Source organism: Dromiciops gliroides, chromosome 1 (assembly GCF_019393635.1).
Source record: "Dromiciops gliroides isolate mDroGli1 chromosome 1, mDroGli1.pri, whole genome shotgun sequence".
In the NCBI taxonomy this organism is placed as follows: domain Eukaryota; kingdom Metazoa; phylum Chordata; class Mammalia; order Microbiotheria; family Microbiotheriidae; genus Dromiciops; species Dromiciops gliroides.
The window spans coordinates 699,719,503-699,742,463 of record NC_057861.1 but is presented as its reverse complement, the minus strand read 5'-3'; the positions used below and the strand labels follow the sequence as shown (position 1 = coordinate 699,742,463).

Genomic DNA, 22,961 nt, shown 5'->3' with positions numbered 1-22,961 from the left:
CTCCAGGGCTGGTGCTCTATCCACTGTGCTACCTAGCTACCCCTCTTCACTAACTTCTAATACACTTCAATAAATACTTAAAAGCCTAAACTCTTGCTGAATTTATCAGTAAATCTTAGCTAGTTTCCCCCCAAAAAATGGGGGGGGGGCAGGTAAGGACCCACATTAGATTTTTTTTAATTTAATTTTTATTTTTTTTAGTGAGGCAATTGGGGTTAAGCGACTTGCCCAAGGTCACACAGCTAGTGTTAAGTGTCTGAGGCCAGATTTGAACTCAGGTCCTTCTGATTACAGGGGCGGTGCTCTATCCACTGTGCCACCTAGCTGCCCCCACATTAGATTTTAAACATCACAATAGGATAGTTGGATGGACAGATGATTGATAGATAGATAGATAGATGGATGGATAGATGGATAGTTGGATAGATACGTAGATGGATGGATGGATGGATGGATGGATGGATGGACGGATAGGTAGATAGATAGACAGACAGATAGATAGATAGACAGATAGTTAGATAGATAGGATAGTTGGATAGACAGATAGATGAGAGGGGGAGAGAGAGAGAGAGAGAGAGAGAGAGAGAGAGAGAGAGAGAGAGAGAGAGAGAGATCAATGATAGCTAGTTAGAAGGATGGATGAATGGATTCTATTGTAAGTTCTTTGAGGTCAGGGGCCATGCTTTTGCCTTTCTTTTTGTCCCTATCACTTAGCACAGTGTCTGGCACATAGGAAGAACCTAACAAATGCTTGTTGACTTGCAGACTAGGAAGTACAGTGGTTACTTCCCGACAAGCCCTGATAGCATGGTTTCAATAAGACTTCAGGTTGGGTGGACACTCCATATACTGACAACAAGCCTCTGAGGTAGGTACTTGACTAAAAAGTCTCCCTCCTACCAGAGTGGAGAGCAGTGCTTTAAGTCATCTCTACCTTTGCATTCCCTGAACCCAGCCCTGTCCTTAGCACAAAGCAGGCCCTCCATCAGTCTGCTGAATGACTAAGTACCATTGACCTCAGCAGCAGGCCTGCGCTGCCAGTTTATCCCCAGACAGTACCTGTAATACTGTAGCTCCATTTCCAACTGCTGGACGCACATCTGTAGATGCAGCACTTGGGTGGCTTGGGCTTCCAGCTCCCTCACTTTCCCCAGGCCGCTCAGCACCGCCTGCCTGGCCTCTTCCACTTTCTTCCTCATTTCTGCCTGCTCCTTCTTGAGGTGACGGTTGCAGTCCTCAGAGGCTGCCAGGGCCTCCTGGCACTGCCTCAGCTCCTTGGCCAATTCCTGATTGACCTGAATCGCCTCTTCGATCTGACCGTCTCTGGAGCTCCGGATCAGCTCCACTTCCTTTAGCATGTTCTGCAGGCCTTTGGTGGGCTGGGGACCCCCGTGGCTGGACAGTGTCCTGGGCCCAGGAAGGCAGCCGCCATCTTGCTTGTGACTGGCACGGCTCTTCCAGAGTCCCACCTGCAGGGGTCGAGATAGGAAGAAAAAAAGCTTCTGGGTTTCATGTTTTTAACATTTCCTCTCACCCTCCTACTCTGTGTCAGTGGCATTTTCATCCTCTCACTTAATAAAATTTGCCATCCGTCTAGCACTTTCCAATTGACAATGTCATTTTACAGATACCATTCCATCTGATCCTTCCAACAACTCTATGAGATAGATGGGTTCATCTTGTCCAACCATCTCATTTTGCTCGAGGTTAAGTGACTAGCCCAAAGGTAGTGGCAGAGGTAGGTTTTGTTTGTTTGTTTGTTTTTAGTGAGGCAATTGGGGTTAAGTGACTTGCCCAGGGTCACACAGCTAGTAAGTGTCTGAGGCTGGGTTTGAACTCAGGTCCTCTTGAATCCAAGGCTGGTGCCTTATCCACTGCGCCACCTAGCTGCCCCTAGAGGTAGGTTTTGAACCCAGGTCCTCCAAATCCACCACTCTTTCCATTTCCACCACAGTGTATTGACTCTCCAAGAAGTGGATCATTTTGTGATTTTACAGATGAGGAAATGGAGGCCCAGTGCGGCTCAGTAACTGACCCAAGTTCCTAGAGCAAATATGTGACAGTGCTAGCACTTTAGACCAGATTCTCTGACTGCCAGGCCAGGGCTCTTTCCTTGGCTAAGTTCCTGGTCAGTTGGCTAAGTGCCCTGTCCAAGGCACCTGCTTGATTCAGAAGAAATACACATACTCACTTTTTGGATGGCTGCTTTGACTAAACCTGAGATAATTTACTGAACCAGTGGGTGAAGGCATTTTAATCCACAAGAAGTGAAGGTAACAAGAAAGCCATAACTTAACCATATTTGTTGTTGTTAGAGCAGACAGCACAAAAACATGCCTTATAGAATAACTTTTTATGGCAAATTCCGTTTGGGTGGGGAAAGACAACTTCATGGCGAGGACACAGAGACCCTGGGACATTACAAGGTCTCTCTACTGTAGAGACTGGGAGAGGAGGGGGAGTGTGGGTTTGGGAGGATAGCCGGGGGTGGGGGGGTGGGGGGGAGAAAGTGTTTTATTTGGTAACTTCCTATTTTAACTAATTATTATTATTATTATTATTATTATTTTTGCGGGGCAATGGGGGTTAAGTGACTTGCCCAGGGTCACACAGCTAGTAAGTGTCAAGTGTCTGAGGCTGGATTTGAACTCAGGTACTCCTAAATCCAGGGCCAGTGCTTTATCCACTGCGCCACCTAGCTGCCCCCTTAACTAATTATTTTTACTAACAAAGTACTAATCTCAGTTGTTTCTATCAGCACCTTCTGAATTCTGATGTCCTGGGACAATGCCCTGGTCACCCTGCTTAGTTAAGGGTCTAGCAGCATCATTTACTTCTCTAAAGAACTATTTTGTTACACTCAAAAGACCACATACAAACTAAATTCATCTTCTTTTTTCTTGAAACAGGCTTTTATGATACTTACTAGCATCTTCTCAATATTCTAAGTGTACTCCAACCATCACTAGTCATACTCTACCTCTGTTCTTTGGGTCTGATCAGTGAAATTTTGCCTTAACTTTCCTGAAGCCAGATCTCCATACCCCTCCCAGTCATCTCCATACTAGTAGCCACTCCTATATCTTCCCCTCCCTTCAAGCTCCCCTTTACTGTGTTTTCCCTCCATTAAAATATAAGCTCCCTGTGGGCAGAAATTGTTTTACTTGCATGTGTTTGTACCACCAACACTGCCTAGAACATAGTAATCAGTGTTTTATGTGCCTTCCTGCCTTCCTTCCTTCCTTCCTTCCTTCCTTCCTTCCTTCCTTCCTTCCTTCCTTCCTTCCTTCCTGCCTTCCTGCCTTCCTGCCTTCCTGCCTTCCTGCCTTCCTGCCTTCCTGCCTTCCTGCCTTCCTGCCTTCCTGCCTTTTTCTTTCTTCTTATCTTTCTCTCTCATCCTAGTTTTTGCCCTCACTTTTCTTAGGTCCCAAAAGATGTTTAGTCCCATCCTTAAGATCAGGGACTATTTCTCAGACCTCATCCTTCCTGACCACTACAGCTTTTGATACTGTTGATCAGCCTCTCCTCTCAGATGCTTTCTCCCCCCTCTGCATTTGTGACCGCTTTCCTCTGTCTCTCCTACCTGTCTATTTCTGACTCTCCTTTGCTAGAAAAGTATCTATTTCCTGTTCCTTAGCTGTGGGTATCCTTTAAGACTGGCTGGGTCATCTTTTCTTCTCCCTCTACATTCCCTCTTTCTTGGCCATTTCATCAGCTCCTAGAGGTTCAATTATAATCTCTATGCAGAAGACCTATAAATCTATATATACTTTCTCTCCTAGTTCTGACTCTTATTATCTCTTACTTGGAACTACTGTAAGTAGTAAATGGATAACAAAACCCTCTCCTGAGAGAGAAAGCAGAGAGGGTGATGGAGGGGGCTCAAGGAGAGAAGAGTAGGCTTAGAACTGGCTCGCTAATGGCAAGCTTCCAGTGTTTCTCATCCTCCACACAGGAGGCAAAATAATCTTCCTACCACAGAGCTCTGATGTTACTACTCTAATAAAATTTTTCCAGTGATGGCTCCTATTGCCTTCAGATTAAATATAACCTCCTTGCCCTGGTATTTAAAGTATTCATAGTCAGGCTATAGCCTTGTTGTTCAGTAATGTCCGACTCTTTGTGATACCATTTGGGGTTTTCTTGGCAAAGATACCAGAGTGGTTTTCCATTTCCTTCTCCAGGTCGTTTTACAGATGAGGAAATGGAGGCAAACAAGGTTAAGTGATTTGCCCAGGGTCACACAGCTGGGAAGTGTCTGAGGCTGGATTTGAACTCAGGAAGATGAGTCTTCCTGACTTCAGGTCCAATACTCTGTGCACTGTGGCTCCACCTAGCTGTCCATAGGTTCCAATCTATCTTTCCAGCTTTATTTCAGCCTACTCATGTTCATGCTTCATATACTTCAGTCAAACTCCCCTACTTGGTGGGACCTGCAATTTAGCATTCCATCTTGTCTCCTGCCTCCCATGTCAGTTCCTTTGCATGGGCTACCCTCTGGGCTTGGAATGGGCTCTCTCCAAGACTCTGCTTAGGATGCCTTTCCAGAGCCCCCTAGGTGTTGGGCTCTCTCCTCCTGCACCCACCCCAACTTCTTTTCACTGTTACATAATGTAACTGCAGAATATAAACTCCTTGAAGGTAGAAGCTGTTTTTTGTTTTCTGTCTCCAGTACTTAGCTCAATGCCACACCAGGCACTGAATCAACATTAAACTGTTGAATCCTAGGATAAATATCGCTAGCCTTTTTGTAGTGACATCCTACCACACTGTCTGATTATGAGATACCTCTCCCATTTTTTACTGTGAAGGAATGAATTAATGGAAAAGTATTTATTAAGTATTTACTACGTGATGAAGATTGTTATAAACATGAAAAATGCTATGCAGGATATATCTATTTATTTTTAGTTTAAATTTTTTTTTTTGGTGAGGCAATTGGAGTTAAGTGACTTACCCAGGGTCACACAGTTAGTAAGTGTCAAGAGTCTGAGGCCAGATTTGAACTCAGGTCCTCTTGAATCCAGGGCTCTATCCACTGTGCCACCTAGCTACCCCGATATATTTATTTTTAAAATTAAAATTAAAAAAGAAGTCAGAATTATTTTGCTTAGAAATATCATACTTATTCTCACCCCTGTCTCTTTCCTTGGGTAATTTCTACCTTGTCTGACATATAGAGATTAGATACATATCCACTATACACACATATATAAATTTATACATATACATACATTTCAAAGATGTGTATATATACTCATATAATATAAATACATACCCATATATCAGTTAGTCAATAAACATTTATAAGGCACCTATTATGTGCCAGTCACTATGCTAGGAGCTGATGATGCACCAAAAGGCATCAAGGAACTCAGCATCTAATGAGGATGACAAAATGCAAACAACTACATATGTACAAGACATATACAGGGTAAATTGGAGGTAGTCTCAGAGGGAAGGTATGAAGATTGAGGAGGACTGGCTTCTTGCAAAGCTGAGCTTTGAAGGAGAGTTCCAGGTATGGGGGGCAGGATAGCCAATGAAAACTCTCATATTCAAGAAAGTGTTGTGTTCAAGGAAGAGCAAGGAGAACTGTGTCAGTGGATAGCAGAATATGTGGTCAGGAGTAAGATGTGAGAACAGAAATGCTCTCCCCTCATTTATAGAAATTCTGCCCATCTTTCAAAGTATAGGTCAATTTCTTCCCATATGCCTTCCCTGATCATTTCAGCCCCTGCTAATCTCTCCCAAATCTGAACTCAAAAAGAATTCCATAGTAAGTGGCATGAATTTTTACACTTAATTATTCTCTAATTAGGGAAAGAAAATTAATATCTATGAAATAAAAAGCAAACTCCTTGAGGGCAGGGATCAGCTCTGTTGTCTCTCCTGCACTATTTAGCATAGTACCTACCATGACATACTTTTTGATTAATTGATCACCCTGAGACACTTTGGACCTGGGTTCAAATTCTAGCCCTGCTATTTGTTGTTTATGTGACTCTTGGGGCCAAACAAGCTATTCCCTCCTCTCTCTAATAGCCCATCAACTACTTGAAGCTAGTTATCTTGATCCCTGCTAAATCCTGAATTGGACCTAAATATGAATAATACCTCTGCTATCTATTGCCCAGGTAATTTTAGGCAATGTCAATTGGCCTCTCTATGTTTAAATTTCCTCAAATATAAAATGAAAGAGTGAATACACTATATTAGAGGTTCTCATTAGTTTTTTTTTTAAGTTACTCAAACCCCATTCAACAACAGTAACAACAAGATGTGTTATGAGCCGTCAGGGTAATTTAATATACAACCATAATATTTTTTAATAATTATTTACTACTTAAGGTGACATTAAAGAATTTTTAGCTCCAACCCTTTAGACCATTAAGTCCCCAAAAGGTTCAAAGACCACTCAATGTAAACCACTGTATTAGATGATCTTTAAGGATCTCTTCTGCTAGAAATACTGTGTCCATAGGAATCCATCCATATTGTTCAGTTGTTTGACCTTTGAGGCCCTGCATCATGCAGTATGGTCAAAAGAGAAACAGCCTGGCAAGGTCTGTATTCAATTTCCAAGCCTGCTGCTTCTTAGTCGGCATAACCTTGGGTAATTCACTTATCCACTCTTAGCTTCAGTCTCCTCATGGAGACATTAGTACTAGTACTACCTATCTCGAGGTTGTATTGTGAGGAAAACGTCTTGTAATATTTTCTAAAAAGATCTCTTCTTATCATCATCTAAAACCTTCCTTCTGTATGGGGGTGGGGCAAAAAGCCTGAAGAAACAGTATAAATGAAATCAGCATTGGAAGGCAACAAAATGATGAAATAACAGCCGATGTTAGTACCATACTGTCAAAACAGGTCCCTGTTTTCTGTACGCAATCCGTAAACTGTTTTTGTCTGTGTTCAAATACATTTTGCAAAGGGGCCTGTTTGGGTGTTTCGTGGGAAGTGTCTGTTGTGACAGAACAAAACGTATCTATCACTAAGTGACTTTATAAATGGCTCTAGAGCATGGTTCATTCAGTTACTCCTCAAATGTTTCCTGGTGTGCTAGGCTAAGCGCTGGGGGAGTTGCAGTGTGTAGTTTGGATTGCCTAGCACCCCAGCTTCAGCTCATGAACTGGGGGCAAGGGAAAGAAACGTTTTCATGTTGAGCCTCTGGATAAATGCAGCATCATATAAGTTACTAGCAGGAAGGGGACTCAGTGGGGGGGGGGTGTTTGTCTTAGATCAGATTTCAAACCAACATACAAAAGACATTAAAAACCACAAGTACTTTCTTGGAGACTTCAGTTAAATTTCTGGCAGTCAGCTGCAGGGTGGGTGGCGGGGGAACCCTATGTATTTCTAAAAAAATATTTCCCAAATGGATCTTTAAAAAGATGTTATTTTATAGTTAGGTGGCTCATTTGCTATGGCCTATCATCTGCCATCTCAGAAGTGTGAATATATATATTTCAGAAAACTCCTGATCCATTTCAATTGTTTTAAAAACCAGCCCATTAACCCCAGCAGTAGGGTTCGTAATTCCAAATGCATGGCCGGCCATCCCTGTTCCACTGGAGTTGGGAAAGATATTTCCCACAGAATGCTAGTCCTAGATTAAGACCTGGAGTTCGCTCTTACTTCTGATGTCCAGAGAGCTATGTGACCGAAGCATGCATGTCACTTCACTTCTTTGAGCCTGTTTCCTCATGTGTAGAGTAGAGATAATAATGCCTATGCTATCTCACCCTCAGAGCTATTGAGGGACTCCAATGTTGTTTGTCCTTCGATCTAAAAGAGAGGACCACGACTTCGAGGTGATGTCATGACTTGCAGTGAATTGGATTTAAGTAAGGGAGGGCTGTGCAGGGTCACCAACTTCACTCTCTCCTCCAATGAGAGCGCTTCAAAAAGCCCAGCAAATCTTAAAGCACTATACAAATGTTAGATATTTTATTCTCCTGTCTAGACCTCAGTTTCCTGATCTGTAAAACCACAGGTTTAGTTTAGATGACTTCTAAGGGTCTCTTTTGGCATTCTACAAGAGGGGTCAAAGATCAACGAAACAAACGACTTGTTCTTAGCTTGCTTTGATCACAAAGATTTAATGAGCCACTTTTCCAGGGAGCTGTAGTGGGCCTGGGCTGAAGTTCTGACTGTATTAAATCCCAGTTCCATGGATTTCAGCACTGCTAGAAGCACTGACCTCTTCTTTCAGCACAATGCAATCCTCAGAAGGAGCAGTTCCTGGCCGAAAAATCTGGACATAGGACCCCAACCATTCTCTGGCTGAAACACCAGATCCACACTGCAGGGATGAATAGTTGGGTCATGTTGACATCATTTAATTATTTTGTACTTGAACTTAAACTCCCATCTCATCAAAGTTTTCTCTTAACTCAGCAGAGGACTCTACCCGGTGCCAAGCACTGCCCTCAGAGTTGGCAGAAGCCCTACCTTGTGAATTCTTGCTGCTTGGCTCTCTGAGCATACTAATGCTTCTGATTGCCAATCTCCAGGTGTACAGAGCTCCTGCTCACACTACTCATGTGCAGGAGCAGGAGCAAAGATGAAAAGTCAAAATACTTAATTCTCCATTTCTAGGCAAAGTGTAAATCAGGAAACATTTAGAGAGAGGACAGCTCCTCCTAGGCTAGTTATGTCTAGGAGAGGTGGGGGTGGGGATATTGATCATCTTTTGCATGGGAAGACAAGTAGTGAATGGTTAGGTTGATGTAAACATCAAAGCAAATGTCCCAAACGAAAGAGAACATACTCACATATAAATATATATAATTATTAATTATATATTCCAATACTTTAATGTATTTATGATCTCATCTATATGGGTGCCCCTTCAAGGGTGCAGCTGGTAACCCATCCTTGACTCCCCAGCTTTTCCAACTCTTGTGTCCATGTCTTTCAGAAATCAGGTCCACTCTGGGAGCTGAGAAAAGAGACCTTCTTCTAGTTCTCTTGACATAATGAGGATACTAATGGAAACAAAGAAAATGAGATGGGCTGAGAGCTGCATCCTTGGAGGGACTGTGTGCACTATCGATCAAGTTCAAATATGCGGGATTTGCAGAGCTGTAGGTTTGGGTTTAGCTGCCGCTCAAAAACTCCCTCTAGGAAGGGTACCTTTATTGGAAATGTATAGTCTTAGAGTTTCCTGGGGGCACGGAAAGGAAGGAACCATTTATTAAGCTCTCAGTATATGCCAGGCACTGTGGGCAGAGAGGAGGTGACTTGCCCAGTGAAAGGCTGCCAGAATGTGTCAGGGGAGGTATTTGAGGGGTTGCTCAAAAAGCAGATCACTATTCACTATAACACACCACCTCTATTTTCCTGGCTGATAACAATGATGACTTCAGATGACTATATTGAGCTTTCAAAGCACTTTCATATGCCCTGGCACTCACAAACTCTACGAGACTGGCAGGGGTAGCTTGTATTATACTCATTTTCTAGACAAGGAAACCGAAGCCCAGAGAAGTTAAAGGACTTGCCTTGGGCCTGACAGCTACTGAGTGTCAGGGTTGGGTTTAGGTTCGAGGTTCCACCAGTCCCTAAATCCGGTGGGTGATTTTCCCCAGCTCACTAGGATTCTGATGCCCGAGAGATAAACAATGCCAGAGTCCTCGGGGTAGTCTAACCCTTGGCAGCGGGGGACTAGCTAGAAGGAGTCGCCAGGACCCGGACGCACTGCACTGGCTCACTGCCCCGCTGTGCCCCTCGGGCCTGCCCCGCTCACCTGCAGTGCCAGGCAGCGCGCGTCGCTGCTCTGGAGGGCAGCTCTCATGTCCTCCACCAGCTCCCGAAGGCTGGCGTTCTCCTCCTCCAGCTTGGCCACCCGGTCCTCCGCCTGCTCCAGGGCCACCACCTCCTCGTAGCACTCCCGCGAGCAGCCCGTGGAGCCCGTGCCCGCGACTCCTGTGGCGGGAGGGGAGCTCCTGGTGCGCCCGGACGCCGCCGGGACGGCAGACGCCCCGGGCCGCTCCCGGCGCCGGCGCAGGGGGCTGCGCAGCCGGATCTGGGTCTCGATGTGCTCACTCTCGGGCCCCACCGGCAGTCGGCTCCCCTCGGGCCCCTCCCGTGCCCCGGCTCGGGTGCTGAAGTAGCCACAGAGGCGGGCGTGGAATTGGCGGAAGGTGAGTTCCGGGACCAGGTCGTCCCAGAGCGCGGCGCGCTCCTCCTCGTCCTCCTCTTCCTCGCTGCATCCCCCCTCAGTGCCCAGGCCGGCCCCGGGCTGGAGCCCCAGCACCCTGCACAGTACGCGAAAGTCCTCCCCGGGCAGGCGGCCGTCCCCTTTGCAGTCCAGGTGGTGGAAGACCTCCTGCAGGTACTGGTCCAGCCCAGTGGCCAGCACCACGATTTCGTTTTCCACACCTCGGTCTAGACGGTAGTGATGGGCCAGGGCGCTTACCAGCCACTGCGTACGGCGCGCCGGGCGGCGGTACGGGTCCCAGGCGTCCACTGGCCCCGGCTCCATCGGTTCTCCTGCCGCCCTGAGCCTCTTCTTCAGACCTTCCCTTCCCTCCCCTCTTCCCTGCTTCTCCTGCTACCCAGGACTCCGACCCGGCTCCCTTCTGCCGCCCGGCATCGCTCTAAGTGGCGAGGGGGCCTGCCTCCAACTCCCCCGGCTGCAGCCCGGCCGGCAGCAGACTGGATCCAGAGAATCTGAGGGACAGGAAACTCCGGGAGGCGCCGCCGTCCTTTCGGCCCCGGCGGGGAGGGACAAGGAGGCAGAGAGCGGATAGACCCGCCGTGGAGCCCCAGGGCTGCAGGAACGTCATCCCAGGGAGGGGCTGCCCGCCCACTCCCCTCCCGTCGCCCTCTCCTCCAGGTCCCTGCGGCTCTCTGGGTCACCAGCCCCAGCTGGCCCGTCCCGGCGTCCTCGAGGTCTCGGGCGGCCAGCTGCCCTCCAGCGGGGCGTGCTGTGCTGCGCCCCTTGGCCCCTTTCCCCGTAACTTCCGCGCCCTCGCAGCCTGGCAGGCCCCCTGGGACCGGCCTCAGAGCGGGCCCCTCCTGCCACTGGACAGGTGGGGATAGGGCTTTGCGCGGGCCAACTGAAGTTTTGCCCTTGTAATTTGTGTACGCCTCTTGATTTGGCCCTCAATTGTGCGCATCTCCCGAGGCAGGAAGACTTTCCCGGGAGAACTCCCCCGCGTTTGCCCAGGACACTCTCTAAGGAAAGTTCATCGAGGACTTTTGTGTCTCGGACAGCTGGGTCTCTCTCGGAAGGGGCAGCGTCTATGGAAAGGGATTCACCTTCGAACCCTTGCTCTGGCGATTGCTACACTTGTGAACGGGTCGTTTCGCCTCCGTTTCCTCGTTTGAAACGGTCTACACCTGCTTCACATCGTTGTTGCTTTGTAAACTCTTAAGCCCTACATAAGTGAGCTATAGTGATTTACCACTTAAATTTAGAGTTGGGAAGGACATTAAAAGTCCCCCAGCTTCACCTTTTCCTTTAGGAAACCGAGGCCCAGAGAATTAAAAGTGATTTGCCCAGGGTCACAAGGTAGTAAAGAGAAGAGGCAGGATTCAAACTCAGGACCCCTGTCTCCAAATGCAGAGCTCCTTTGCCTACATCATAGTGCTTTTCTATTGTTACCATAAAGCCCAATTCAGGCTAATTCGGATATACAGTAAATTATCTGTTGGTGATGATAAACCTTAGATTTGTGAAGGAAGAGAGAGGCTACTGTTTTGACCCATGTTTCGATAGTATTTTTGCTCTCTTCCCTCTCCCTTCTCCCCACCTGCCCTCCAGAACTTCTCCCTGAAAAGGGAAAGTAAAAGTGGCAGCTTGAGAAGTATTAGGAACGGAGGGGAGGATGTTGCTATTTCACTTTGGGCAAAAGCAATCTTAGTTTTAGCCGGATAGATACATTCACCGAAATGAATTGTGGAGAGAATGCAAGGAAGTAGCTTATCTTTTCTGAAGAAACATGGACATTTGCAAGCGAGTCAGTTGGACCTTGTTCAAATTATTCTCCGAGACTTTTTTTATCTGTAAGATGCATATAAAAACCTCCCAACACACCTGTACAAGACACTGTGCTAGGTATTGAGGGAGATGCAAACTTAAGGGCCTTGTTGGTGGGAGAGGCAGACGAGTCTTTAGGCAAGTTGGCACCTCTGAGCCGTTGTTTCCATTTATCTAGAATTGGGGGAAAGAGGGAGTGTGGTGTGGGGGTGAAAGGACCAGCCTTGGTGTCAGTCAACAAGCACTTACTATTAAATTAGATTTTACTTTTTCAATCAACAAAAATAGATTTTCTTTCCCTCTAATCTCCTTTCTCCCCCAATTTGGGGGAGAAAAAAGAGCCCTTTGTAACAAATATGTGTAGTCAGACAAAACAAATCCTCACATTAGTCATATCCAAAATCTAGAGTCCATTCCCACTCCTCAGGAGGCAGACAGCAGCTTGTTGTGCCATTGTGTTGAACAGAATTCTTAAATAACAATTTTTTATTAAGCACTTTGTGTGTGTGTGTGTGTGTGAGAGAGAGAGAGAGAGAGAGAAACAGAGAGAGAGAAAGACAGAGACAGAGACAGACACACACATACAGAGACAGAGAGACAGAAACAGAGACAGAGACAGAGACACACAGAGAAGGGCATAAAGGTTTATAAAGATGAAAACAGTCCCCACTCTCAAGGACTGTGCATTCCAATGGAAGAGACAATATGTAAAGAAACAGGTACATATGAGATACAAACATAGTAAAATAGATGGTAAGTAATATTGGAGGAGAAGGCTCAGAAAGATCTGAGTTCAAGATCGGCCTTATACCAGCTGAGTGCCCTGGGCAAGAATGATTAACCTCTTATGTCCCCAGGCAATTTTCAGTTTCACTAACTTATAGAGTAAGTTAGAGACCATTCATTATCCATCCACAGAGGAGAAATCACAGGAATCACCAGACCATATCGGATAAATAGGAATGATTCTTGCCCATCCTGCTTTACAGGGCTGCTTGTGAGAGTCATGTGTAAAGTGCTTTGTCACTAAAAGCAGTATGTAAATGTAAATTTTCTTTCTTTTTGGTCAGGAAACATAAGATCAGATAAATGAATACATTTGGAAAAATACCAAGTGCTTTGCAAATTAGATTTTAAAAAAGGAAAAGAAAAAAAAGGAAAAAACAATACTATATATGTAATCCCTTTATTTTTAGAAGTAGAAAGAAGCAAGGGAGGGGGCAGCTAGGTGGTGAAGTGGATGGAGTGCAGCTACTGAAGTGGTTTGCCACTTCCTTCTCCAGCTCATTTTACAGATGAAGATACTGAGGTAAACAGGGTTAAGTGACTGGCCCAGGATCACATACCTAGTGTCTCAAAAATACCTATCATTTCATCAGAGCCATAACTAGAACAGTGTGATAGGGGCTTTGCCCCAGGTCACTGAAATTTAGGATGTCAGTGACACCTTCCTAGAAGTATTTCCTACGCCAAAAAGTTACACACCCCAGATGAATTAATTCCTTTAAGGCTCCATTTTTTATTTCATCCTGGAGTATGCTTTCTTCCCCCAGTCACTGTATCTCAGGTCCTCAATACTTCCTCCATCCCAGTAGTCGCTTTAGAAATGTAAAGGTATCTAAAAGTATAGTTCTTTCTTTATATCTTATGCACTCCAGCTTGTCCTCTGTCCCCTTCCTCCTCTTAACTCTCTTGCCCTAGGCACAAAATTCCTAGTTATAGCTCTGCCTTTAATGTTCAGCCTATGAAGAATGAACTTTACTTGTTTTAAAGACTGAGACAGGGGCAGCTAGGTGGCGCAGTGGATAAAGCACCAGCCCTGGATTCAGGAGGACCTGAGTTCAAATTGGGCCTCAGACACTTGACACTTACTAGCTGTGTGACCCTGGGCAAGTCACTTAACCCCAATTGCCTCACACACACACACACAAAAAAAACCCCTGAGACAGTCAGGATATGGACTAAATTGACCTCACTAAAAAATGCAACATCAAAAAAACCCCATAGGTCATATAATATCTGGGGATATTAGGATACAATTGGGAAACAAAAGTTGGGGATTCATTGTGTTTCAGGCCTGCTTGGAGGGCTCAGTGAACTAATGCCAAAAAGCAACTTTCAGAGACCCATTAATATTTAAAAGATCTTTTAACCTCTCTTTTTCCCCACTAAGGGAAACGAACCTACAATTCTAGTTTTTAGCTGGGAATACATTGGCATTGAAGGCAAGGTTTAGAATAGAATCCCTCTAGACCTTTCTGTTTGTGACAGTGTTACCAGGAGTCTCCGAAAGAAATTTCAGTTGGATCCACAAGGTTTTTGTCTAAGGTTCAAAGTAAGTAAATTCAATGGTTCTGCTACTTTCTTTTGTATTTGACTGGGGGATGCGTGTGTGTGTGTGTGTGTGTGTGTGTGTGTGTGTGTGTGTGTGAGGCTCCAGGGAAAGAAATGGAAGAACTTCTCTTTTTTTTTGGTAAAGTTTTACTGTTGTTGTTTTTTAAGACATCATTTTTTTTAATGTCAAAAAATTTTCTGGTTGTTGAAAGGAGAAATATATTACACAATTTTCATTTGATTATTTGCTTAGTATTTTGTAATTTTTAATCTTTCTTCTCTTTCTAAATGGATGCGTCTATGAGCTGGGCAGGAGGCTTGCAGAAAGGAGTGAAAAGAAGGCCTCCCTGGGAAGATGGCTGAACCCTAAGGTCCTTTCCAACTCATATTTTCTGGTTCAGTGACTAGAGGAGGCCCCTTAGTTTTATAGAAAGAACATTCCCCAAGCCATAAAGGGTCAACCCCCTTGTGCCTAGAAAGTGCTAGTCGCTGCGGGGTGAGGGGAGGAGGAAGTTCACGAAAGGACAACACAGGGGTCCCCCACCCTCCAGGAATTTATAATAAGGTTGAAAAGACTTTGTCAATTGTAAAGCACTATATACATGTAAGCCGATCTTATTAGTTGGAAAAATAAGATGTGAAAAATTAAACAGCAAAACAAAAGTAAAGTGGCAGGATCTGAATGGGAGAGATGTTATAAGGTTGGGCTTGGATTAAATGCCAAATGAATGCTATAATTCCCTAGAAGGGAATTATATTTTGTCAGGGGGCAGCCAGGTGGCACAGTAGACAGAGCACTGGGCTTGGAGTCAGGAAGACTCATTTTCACGAAGTCAAATCCAGCCTCAGACACTTCTTACTTGTGGGACCCTGGGCAAGTCACTTAACCCTGTTTGCCTAAGTTTCCTTATCTGTAAAAAGAGCTGGAAAAGGGAATGGCAACCCCCTCCAGTATATCTGCCAAGAAAACCCCACAATGGTGTCACGAAGAGTCAAACATGACTGAAATGACCAAAGAACAACTGAGATATAGAGAGATCTCATCAGTTTCCACACATTTATCTTCTCTATGCTGATGATTCTCAAAATCTACCTTTCCTGCCCTACATTCTTTCTCACTTCCACATCTCAAATCTCTAACTGCCTTTCAGACATCTCAACAGGATGTTCAGCAGACATCTTAAACTAAACATGTTCAAAACCTACCTCTTTTTGTGTCCCAGGATTTTGTCACATGGTAGGCACACAGCCAAAGCTGAATAAATGTTTACTGGTTGGTTTATTAATGATTTATCCCCAGTCACCCAGCTAGTGAGTATCTGAGGCAAGATTTGAACTCAGGTCCTGACTCCAAGTTCTTTGCCCTATCCATTATACCACCTATTTGCCTATGACACAATTAACACATTTATGACATGTTAAGGGCTAAAATTCTAGCTAGTCTGTCTAAAATATCTAATGAGTGGTCGCCAATAAATTATAAGCTTTAGCAAGAGTTAGACTTTTAAGCATTTATTAAGGAAAAGAAGAATTTGGTAAAGAGAGAGAGAAAGGCCTAAATTCCTATCTATTAAAGGGAGAGCACATTTCTAGCTCCGCTCTCCACCAGAGTCCAAAGCCCAGAGCGCGAGACTGAGCGCCAGTCTCTTCCTTCCTCCTCCCACTAGCCCGCGTCACTTCCTGACTCCTGGTCTTGCCCTCAAAGACCTTCCCTTCATGGGCAGAACTCTTCTACAGTAAGTATCCAGCAGGTGGCGTCATTCCAATCGTTACAGTCCCCCCTGTTGTTCCTCAAGAAACAAAATGTTTCCTTGACGGAACAGTAAAAACAATATAATAACTATTGCTAACTAATAATATGTGTACAACAATATAGAAAAGGAAGAGAGGAAAGTTTTGTCCAGAGGGGCGATTTTTTGTCCTCATGAACCGACGCTTTGACAGTAGTCTTGCAAAGGGAGGGCCTCTGCAGAGAATACATGTTACAGATGGTGTATATTATAACAGAAAGAGAAAAAAAACCAACAAAAACAAATCAAAACTGTTCATTTAAAGTCTCTGAAAGTCTTTTCTCAGATGTCCTCTAGGTGTAGTCGTGGAATGGAAGTCTTTTCAGGGGTTGATGTGTGGATACTGGTAATCAGCCAGGAAATTTCCTACAAAATTGAGCTTAACACAACTTTAAAATAGCTTTGTCAATAATCAAATCAAACAATGAAAGTTCTCAAAAACATGTCTAAGGGAATTCAGAATCTTAGTTGTTACACATGAAACATATAATAAAACAAAAATTGAACCATTCTTTAAAATTATAATATTACTATAGTCCCCCCCTTATGGAGGGTATTTGAGAAGACAATTGCTGTGATATTAATTTTAAAAATAATTTTTATCTTTGTTTCATCACTTTTTGCATCATCTGCCTAATTATCCTCATGCCATTATGAGAAATTAGAAAATCTAATATAATTGGTAACAGGTGTCAAGGCCAAATTCAACACTGTTATTTATCATGACACCTGAGATAATTATGGGGGTTACCATAAAAGAACAGAGAAATGATGGGATATGAGCATTCCCACACTTGAGCAATATGTACTGCCCATACAGTATGCCAGGCTTAAAATAGGTAGATGGAATATATGTCCATGCCACCGAACATATTGGAAGAAACTGAGTCAGACTTAATCAGATGCATGGGATTGAGATGGTCCATGGCATCAGGCATATAGGAGGGAGCATAGAAGCCAGGTGTAGAAGTGAGATGGGTGGGATGAATACTTCCAGCCATCTGTACAATATTGTGGGGAAAAAGAGAATAAAATATTAAACCAAGAGAATCCAACCTCAACATTTGTCAAAAGCCGTTCCCTCGGCCATACCTTGACTTCATGCATGTCTCCCCTCATGTGACAGTTCAGTGTCTGCTCTTGCATGTATTCCTCTTGTGATTGGATGGCATCTTGGCCAACTGGCATCTGATAACTCAGAATAAAGGCAATTAATGTCTTAAATGATAAGTTCCCATAATCCAAGTCTCATATGGATTTAAAATTGAGGATAATAAATGATTGCAAAAAATGTGAATACATCTTGACTCAAAATATAATATATAATTATGCAACAATTTCAAATAATACCCTTTTTTTTACTTAGTATACAATTACTTTTGTGAAAAATCAGAACATACTTAAATACAAGTTAAAGCACAACAGAATCTCAAAGAACTTTTTTTTTGAAAATAGAAAACTTTTACAAATGTTCCCCTCTTTTTTTTTTTTTTTGGGAATATGCTTATCAAAAATAATACTTCTAGAATCAATTTACACTTGCCATGGCAACCAATTTGCCACAGAAATGCTTTAAAGAGTTTGATCAAATAATCAGTTGAGAAAAAATAACAAAAACAAACAACTCAGAATATGGGAGCACAATACTCCTAGAATTAACATTGTATAATAAAATCAAAACCATCTTGCAATGTTTCAAAATTAGATAGACAAATGAATAGAAGAAAATACACATGGAACAATAAAAGACAATGAAATTCAAACTAAGGAAGTCTAAATGAATGTGAACTTAATATTAATAAGAGTATTATAAAATATAAACTTGATCACATGACTATAAAAAGCTTTTACAAATATTCTCCTTGTTTTAAAAACTAAATATAAAACACAATCTCAAAAGCATGAAAATCTCTATGAAAATAAACCCATACCATTAATTTCAAAATGTATATGTAATAGCATAGAAATCCTATGTAACCTCTGAACTGATATTAATACTCTGAGTGAATTCAGAACACCTTTGATTCCGATATCTAAAATCCCCAATACTCATATCAATACCTTGCTGCTTACTTCTACATTTCTGTAAAATATATACCCTTCCATGGCAAAAGAGGCAGAGTCTTGAACTATGTTGATTGTCATTCTTATTCAGCTTAAGTTTTTCTTCTTTAACCCCTCTATATTGTCTGTCAGTCTTTCCACCATACAAATGCTTTATAAGATTACTAATTAAAGACAAAAGCAGGTTAGCAAAATTATGAACAAATCGAGCATATCTGGAATTTAAAGGGTTTTCTAAGGTTGTCTCAGAAGCACAGCCAGGCTGGGGAAGGGCTGAGCCTAAAGCTGCAAATGCAGGTAGAAAAAGTTGAGCATGCGCATCAGATCTCTGGACTTCCCAGGCAGGGGAAGCTATGGGCTTGGCCATAGGAGGAGTAGAGGGTGGGGTCTGGAGAGGAGGGGAGGGACCAGCACAATTTGAATCACACTTGATTTTGAACTCAGGCCTGGATTCCTCTTCCCCCACCTTGCCTCCAGGTGCTAGGGGATTAAAAGCTTCTAGAGGGTGGGTCATTGCCTCCAGGCATGCAAAATTAAAGCAACAATTAGTGTTAGAACTGGGAAAAGCTGCAGGAATCTCTTCAGGTTTCTCTGAAAAAGCATGGTTGGGAGAGGGAGAGATATTTCCTTGTGTGAGTAAGTTGCTGGCTCTTTTAACAAAAATAAAAAGAAAAATAGAAAATCCACAAAAACAAAGCATTAACATGATCTTATCTCCCATTTGTCTGGTTAAACAGACCAAAATCAAAAATAGGATAATTAGGGAGTTTAAAAGGTCCATTCGAAAAAATTCAAAGGAAAACACAGCCAGTACACCAGTACTTAGCAGTTAAAGGGAGAGGGAGGGGAAATTTCTTACCCAACCAGAAGATCAGAAGAAGACTGAGGGTTAGCTTTCCTCTTCGTGGTCAGCCATCTGTTAAGGGCTAAAATTCTAGCTAGTCTGTCTAAAATATCTAATGAGTGGTCGCCAATAAATTATAAGCTTTAGCAAGAGTTAGACTTTTAAGCATTTATTAAGGAAAAGAAGAATTTGGTAAAGAGAGAGAGAAAGGCCTAAATTCCTATCTATTAAAGGGAGAGCACATTTCTAGCTCCGCTCTCCACCAGAGTCCAAAGCCCAGAGCGCGAGACTGAGCGCCAGTCTCTTCCTTCCTCCTCCCACTAGCCCGCGTCACTTCCTGACTCCTGGTCTTGCCCTCAAAGACCTTCCCTTCATGGGCAGAACTCTTCTACAGTAAGTATCCAGCAGGTGGCGTCATTCCAATCGTTACAGACATAATTAACCATTTTGCTTTTTATCTTTTTTCCTTGTGCTGAAAGAATCGAAGAATTCAACATTACAACAATGGAAAACTACATAAAATGCATGATCATAGAGTCAGAGCTGGGAAGGACCTTGGATACCATGTAGTCCATCTCCCATTTTACAGATTATGAAACTGAGGCCCTGAGAGAGCACTTAGGTGCCAAAGTCACTTAGCGAGAGCCATACTTGTTTCAACTCCCATCAATGATTCATATTTTTGTTTTATGAGTCTTCCTACTACAGGCAAAAATAACCACTCCTCAGTGCCTTAGGAAAGTTGCTATGGATAAAAAAATTCTTCACATAGAGTTGGCCTGGTGATTAGCCTCTTAATTTAGCTACAGAGGTCTTAAGAAGGCAAACATCTAGTCTGTTGCCAGGCCCTAACTCAAAGACTTTCTATTCTGGTAGGAAATTGGTTGTTTTGTTCATTTGGCCGGAACCTGAGGTCTTAATAGTATGGAAATTCCCTCCACTAATGCAGACTGGTGATTTATCTGTAACATATGTGTCTATGTAAACATATGTATTTGTAAATAAAATCTTAGAGGGTTGCTAGTTTTTCCATGGCCACACACAGCTAGTATGTGTTGGCAGCAGAGATTCGAACCCAGATCTTTCTGACTCTGAGATCAGCCATGCTCAGCATCTGCCACCCTAGGCTGTCACTTTCATAGCTTCATTTGATTAATCCTATTCATTTAGCCAAAAATAAGGAAGAGAAAAATGATCTTTCCATCCACTTTTATTGTGGGGAATAATAAATTAATCTGAACTGAATTACTGCTAGGCAGCATTACATAGTGTTAAGGGCTAAAATTCTAGCTAGTCTGTCTAAAATATCTAATGAGTGGTCGCCAATAAATTATAAGCTTTAGCAAGAGTTAGACTTTTAAGCATTTATTAAGGAGAATAAGAATTTGGTAAAGAGAGAGAAAGGCCTAGATTCCTATCTATTAAAGGGAGAGCACATTTCTAGCTCCCTTCTCCGCCAGCGGCCCCAGGAAAGAGAGCGAGACTGAGCGCCAGTCTCTTCCTTCCTCCTCCCACTAGCCCGCGTCACTTCCTGACTCCTGGTCTTGCCCTCAAAGACCTTCCCTTCATGGGCAGAACTCTTCTACAGTAAGTATCCAGCAGGTGGCGTTATTCCAATCGTTACAGTCCCCCCTGTTGTTCCTCAAGAAACAAAATGTTTCCTTGACGGAACAGTAAAAAGAATATAATAACTATTGCTAACTAATAATATGTGAACGACAATATAGAAAAGGAAGAGAGGAAAGTTTTGTCCAGAGGGGCGATTTTTTTTTTTGTCCTCATGAACCGACGCTTTGACATTAGTCTTGCAAAGGGAGGGCCTCTGCAGAGAATACATGTTACAGATGGTGTATATTATAACAGAAAGAGAAAAAAAAACAACAAATCAAAACTGTTCATTTAAAGTCTCTGAAAGTCTTTTCTCAGATGTCCTCTAGGTGTAGAATGGAAGTCTTTTCAGGGGTTGATGTGTGGATGCTGGTAATCAGCCAGGAAAATTTCCTACAAAATTGAGCTTAACACAACTTTAAAATAGCTTTGTCAATAATCAAATCAAACAATGAAAGTTCTCAAAAACATGTCTAAGGGAATTCAGAATCTTAGTTGTTACACATGAAACATATAATAAAACAAAAATTGAACCATTCTTTAAAATTATAATATTACTATAGTCCCCCCCTTATGGAGGGTAATTGAGAAGACAATTGCTGCGATATTAATTATTAAAAATAATTTTTATCTTTGTTTCATCACTTTTTGCATCATCTGCCTAATTATCCTCATGCCATTATGAGAAATTAAAAAATCTAATATAATTGGTAACAGGTGTCAAGGCCAAATTCAACACTGTATTTATCATGACACCTGAGATAATTATGGGGGTTACCATAAAAGAACAGAGAAATGATGGGATATGAGCATTCCCACACTTGAGCAATATATACTGCCCATGCAGTATGCCAGGTTTAAAATAGGTGGATGGAATATATGTCCATGCCACCAAACATATTGGAGGAAACTGAGTCAGACTTAATCAGATGCATGGGATTGAGATGTCCATGGCATCAGGCATATAGGAGGGAGCATAGAAGCCAGGTGTAGAAGTGAGATGGGTGGGATGAATACTTCCAGCCATCTGTACAATATTGTGGGGAAAAAGAGAATAAAATATTAAACCAAGAGAATCCAACCTCAACATTTGTCAAAAGCCGTTCCCTTGGCCATACCTTGACTTCATGCATGTCTCCCCTCATGTGACAGTTCAGTGTCTGCTCTTGCATGTATTCCTCTTGTGATTGGATGGCATCTTGGCCAACTGGCATCTGATAACTCAGAATAACGGCAATTAATGTCTTAAATGATAAATTCCCATAATTTAAAATCTCATATGGATTTAAAAATTGAGGATAATAAATGATTGCAAAAAATGTGAATACATCTTGACTCAGAACACAATATATAATTATGCAACAATTTCAAATAATACCCCTTTTTTTTTACTTAGTATACAATTACTTTTGTGAAAAATCAGAACATATTTAAATACAAGTTAAAGCACAACAGAATCTCAAAGAAAACTTTTTTTTTGAAAAAAGAAAACTTTTACAAATGTTCCCCCTTTTTTTTTTGAATATGCTTATCAAAAATAATACTTCTAGAATCAATTTACACTTGCCATGGCAACCAATTTGCCAGGGAAATGCTTTGAAGAGTTTGATCAAATAATCAGTTGAGAAAAAATAACAAAAACAAACAACTCAGAACATGGGAGCACAATACTCCTAGAATTAACATTGTATTATGAAATCAAAACCATCTTGCAATTTTTTAAAATTAGATAAATGTATAGAAGAAAATACACATGGAACAATAAAAGACAGTGAAATTCAAACTAAGGAAATCTAAATGAGCATGAACTTAATATTAATGAGTATTATGAAATATAAACTTGATCACATGACTATAAAAAACTTTTACAAATATTCTCCTTGTTTTAGAAACTAAGTATAAGACACAATCTCAAAAGCATGAAAATCTCTATGAAAATAAACCCATACCATTAATTTCAAAATGTATATGTAATGGCATAGAAATCCTATGTAACCTCTGAACTGACATTAATACTCTGAGTAAAGTTAGAAAACTTTTGATTCCGATATCTAAAATCCCCAATACTCATATCAATACCTTGCTGCTTACTTCTACATTTCTGTAAAATATGTACCCTTCCATGGCAAAAGAAGCGGAGTCTTGAACTATGGTGATGATTGTCATTCTTATTCAGCTTAAGTTTTTCTTCTTTAACCCCTCTATATTGTCTGTCGGGCTTTTCACCATACAAATGCTTTATAAGATTACTAATTAAAGACAAAAGCAGGTTAGCAAAATTATGAACAAAACGAGCATATCTGGAATTTAAAGGGCTTTCTAAGGTTGT

General features: G+C 42.4%; 1 protein-coding gene across 1 annotated transcript in view; it reads right to left on the bottom strand.

Moving 5' to 3' along the window:
• Positions 1 to 10,849, bottom strand: part of EFCC1 (EF-hand and coiled-coil domain containing 1) — an 84,946-nt gene extending 74,097 nt beyond the window's left edge. The window contains exons 1-2 of the mRNA XM_043976794.1: positions 9,755 to 10,849; positions 1,060 to 1,469 (exon numbers count right to left, since the gene is read on the bottom strand). Of these exons, the coding sequence (XP_043832729.1) occupies positions 1,060 to 1,469; positions 9,755 to 10,492 (1,148 nt within the window). The 5' untranslated portion in view covers positions 10,493 to 10,849. The remainder of the gene's footprint in view (positions 1 to 1,059; positions 1,470 to 9,754) is intronic.
• Between the last annotated feature and the right edge of the window lie 12,112 nt (positions 10,850 to 22,961).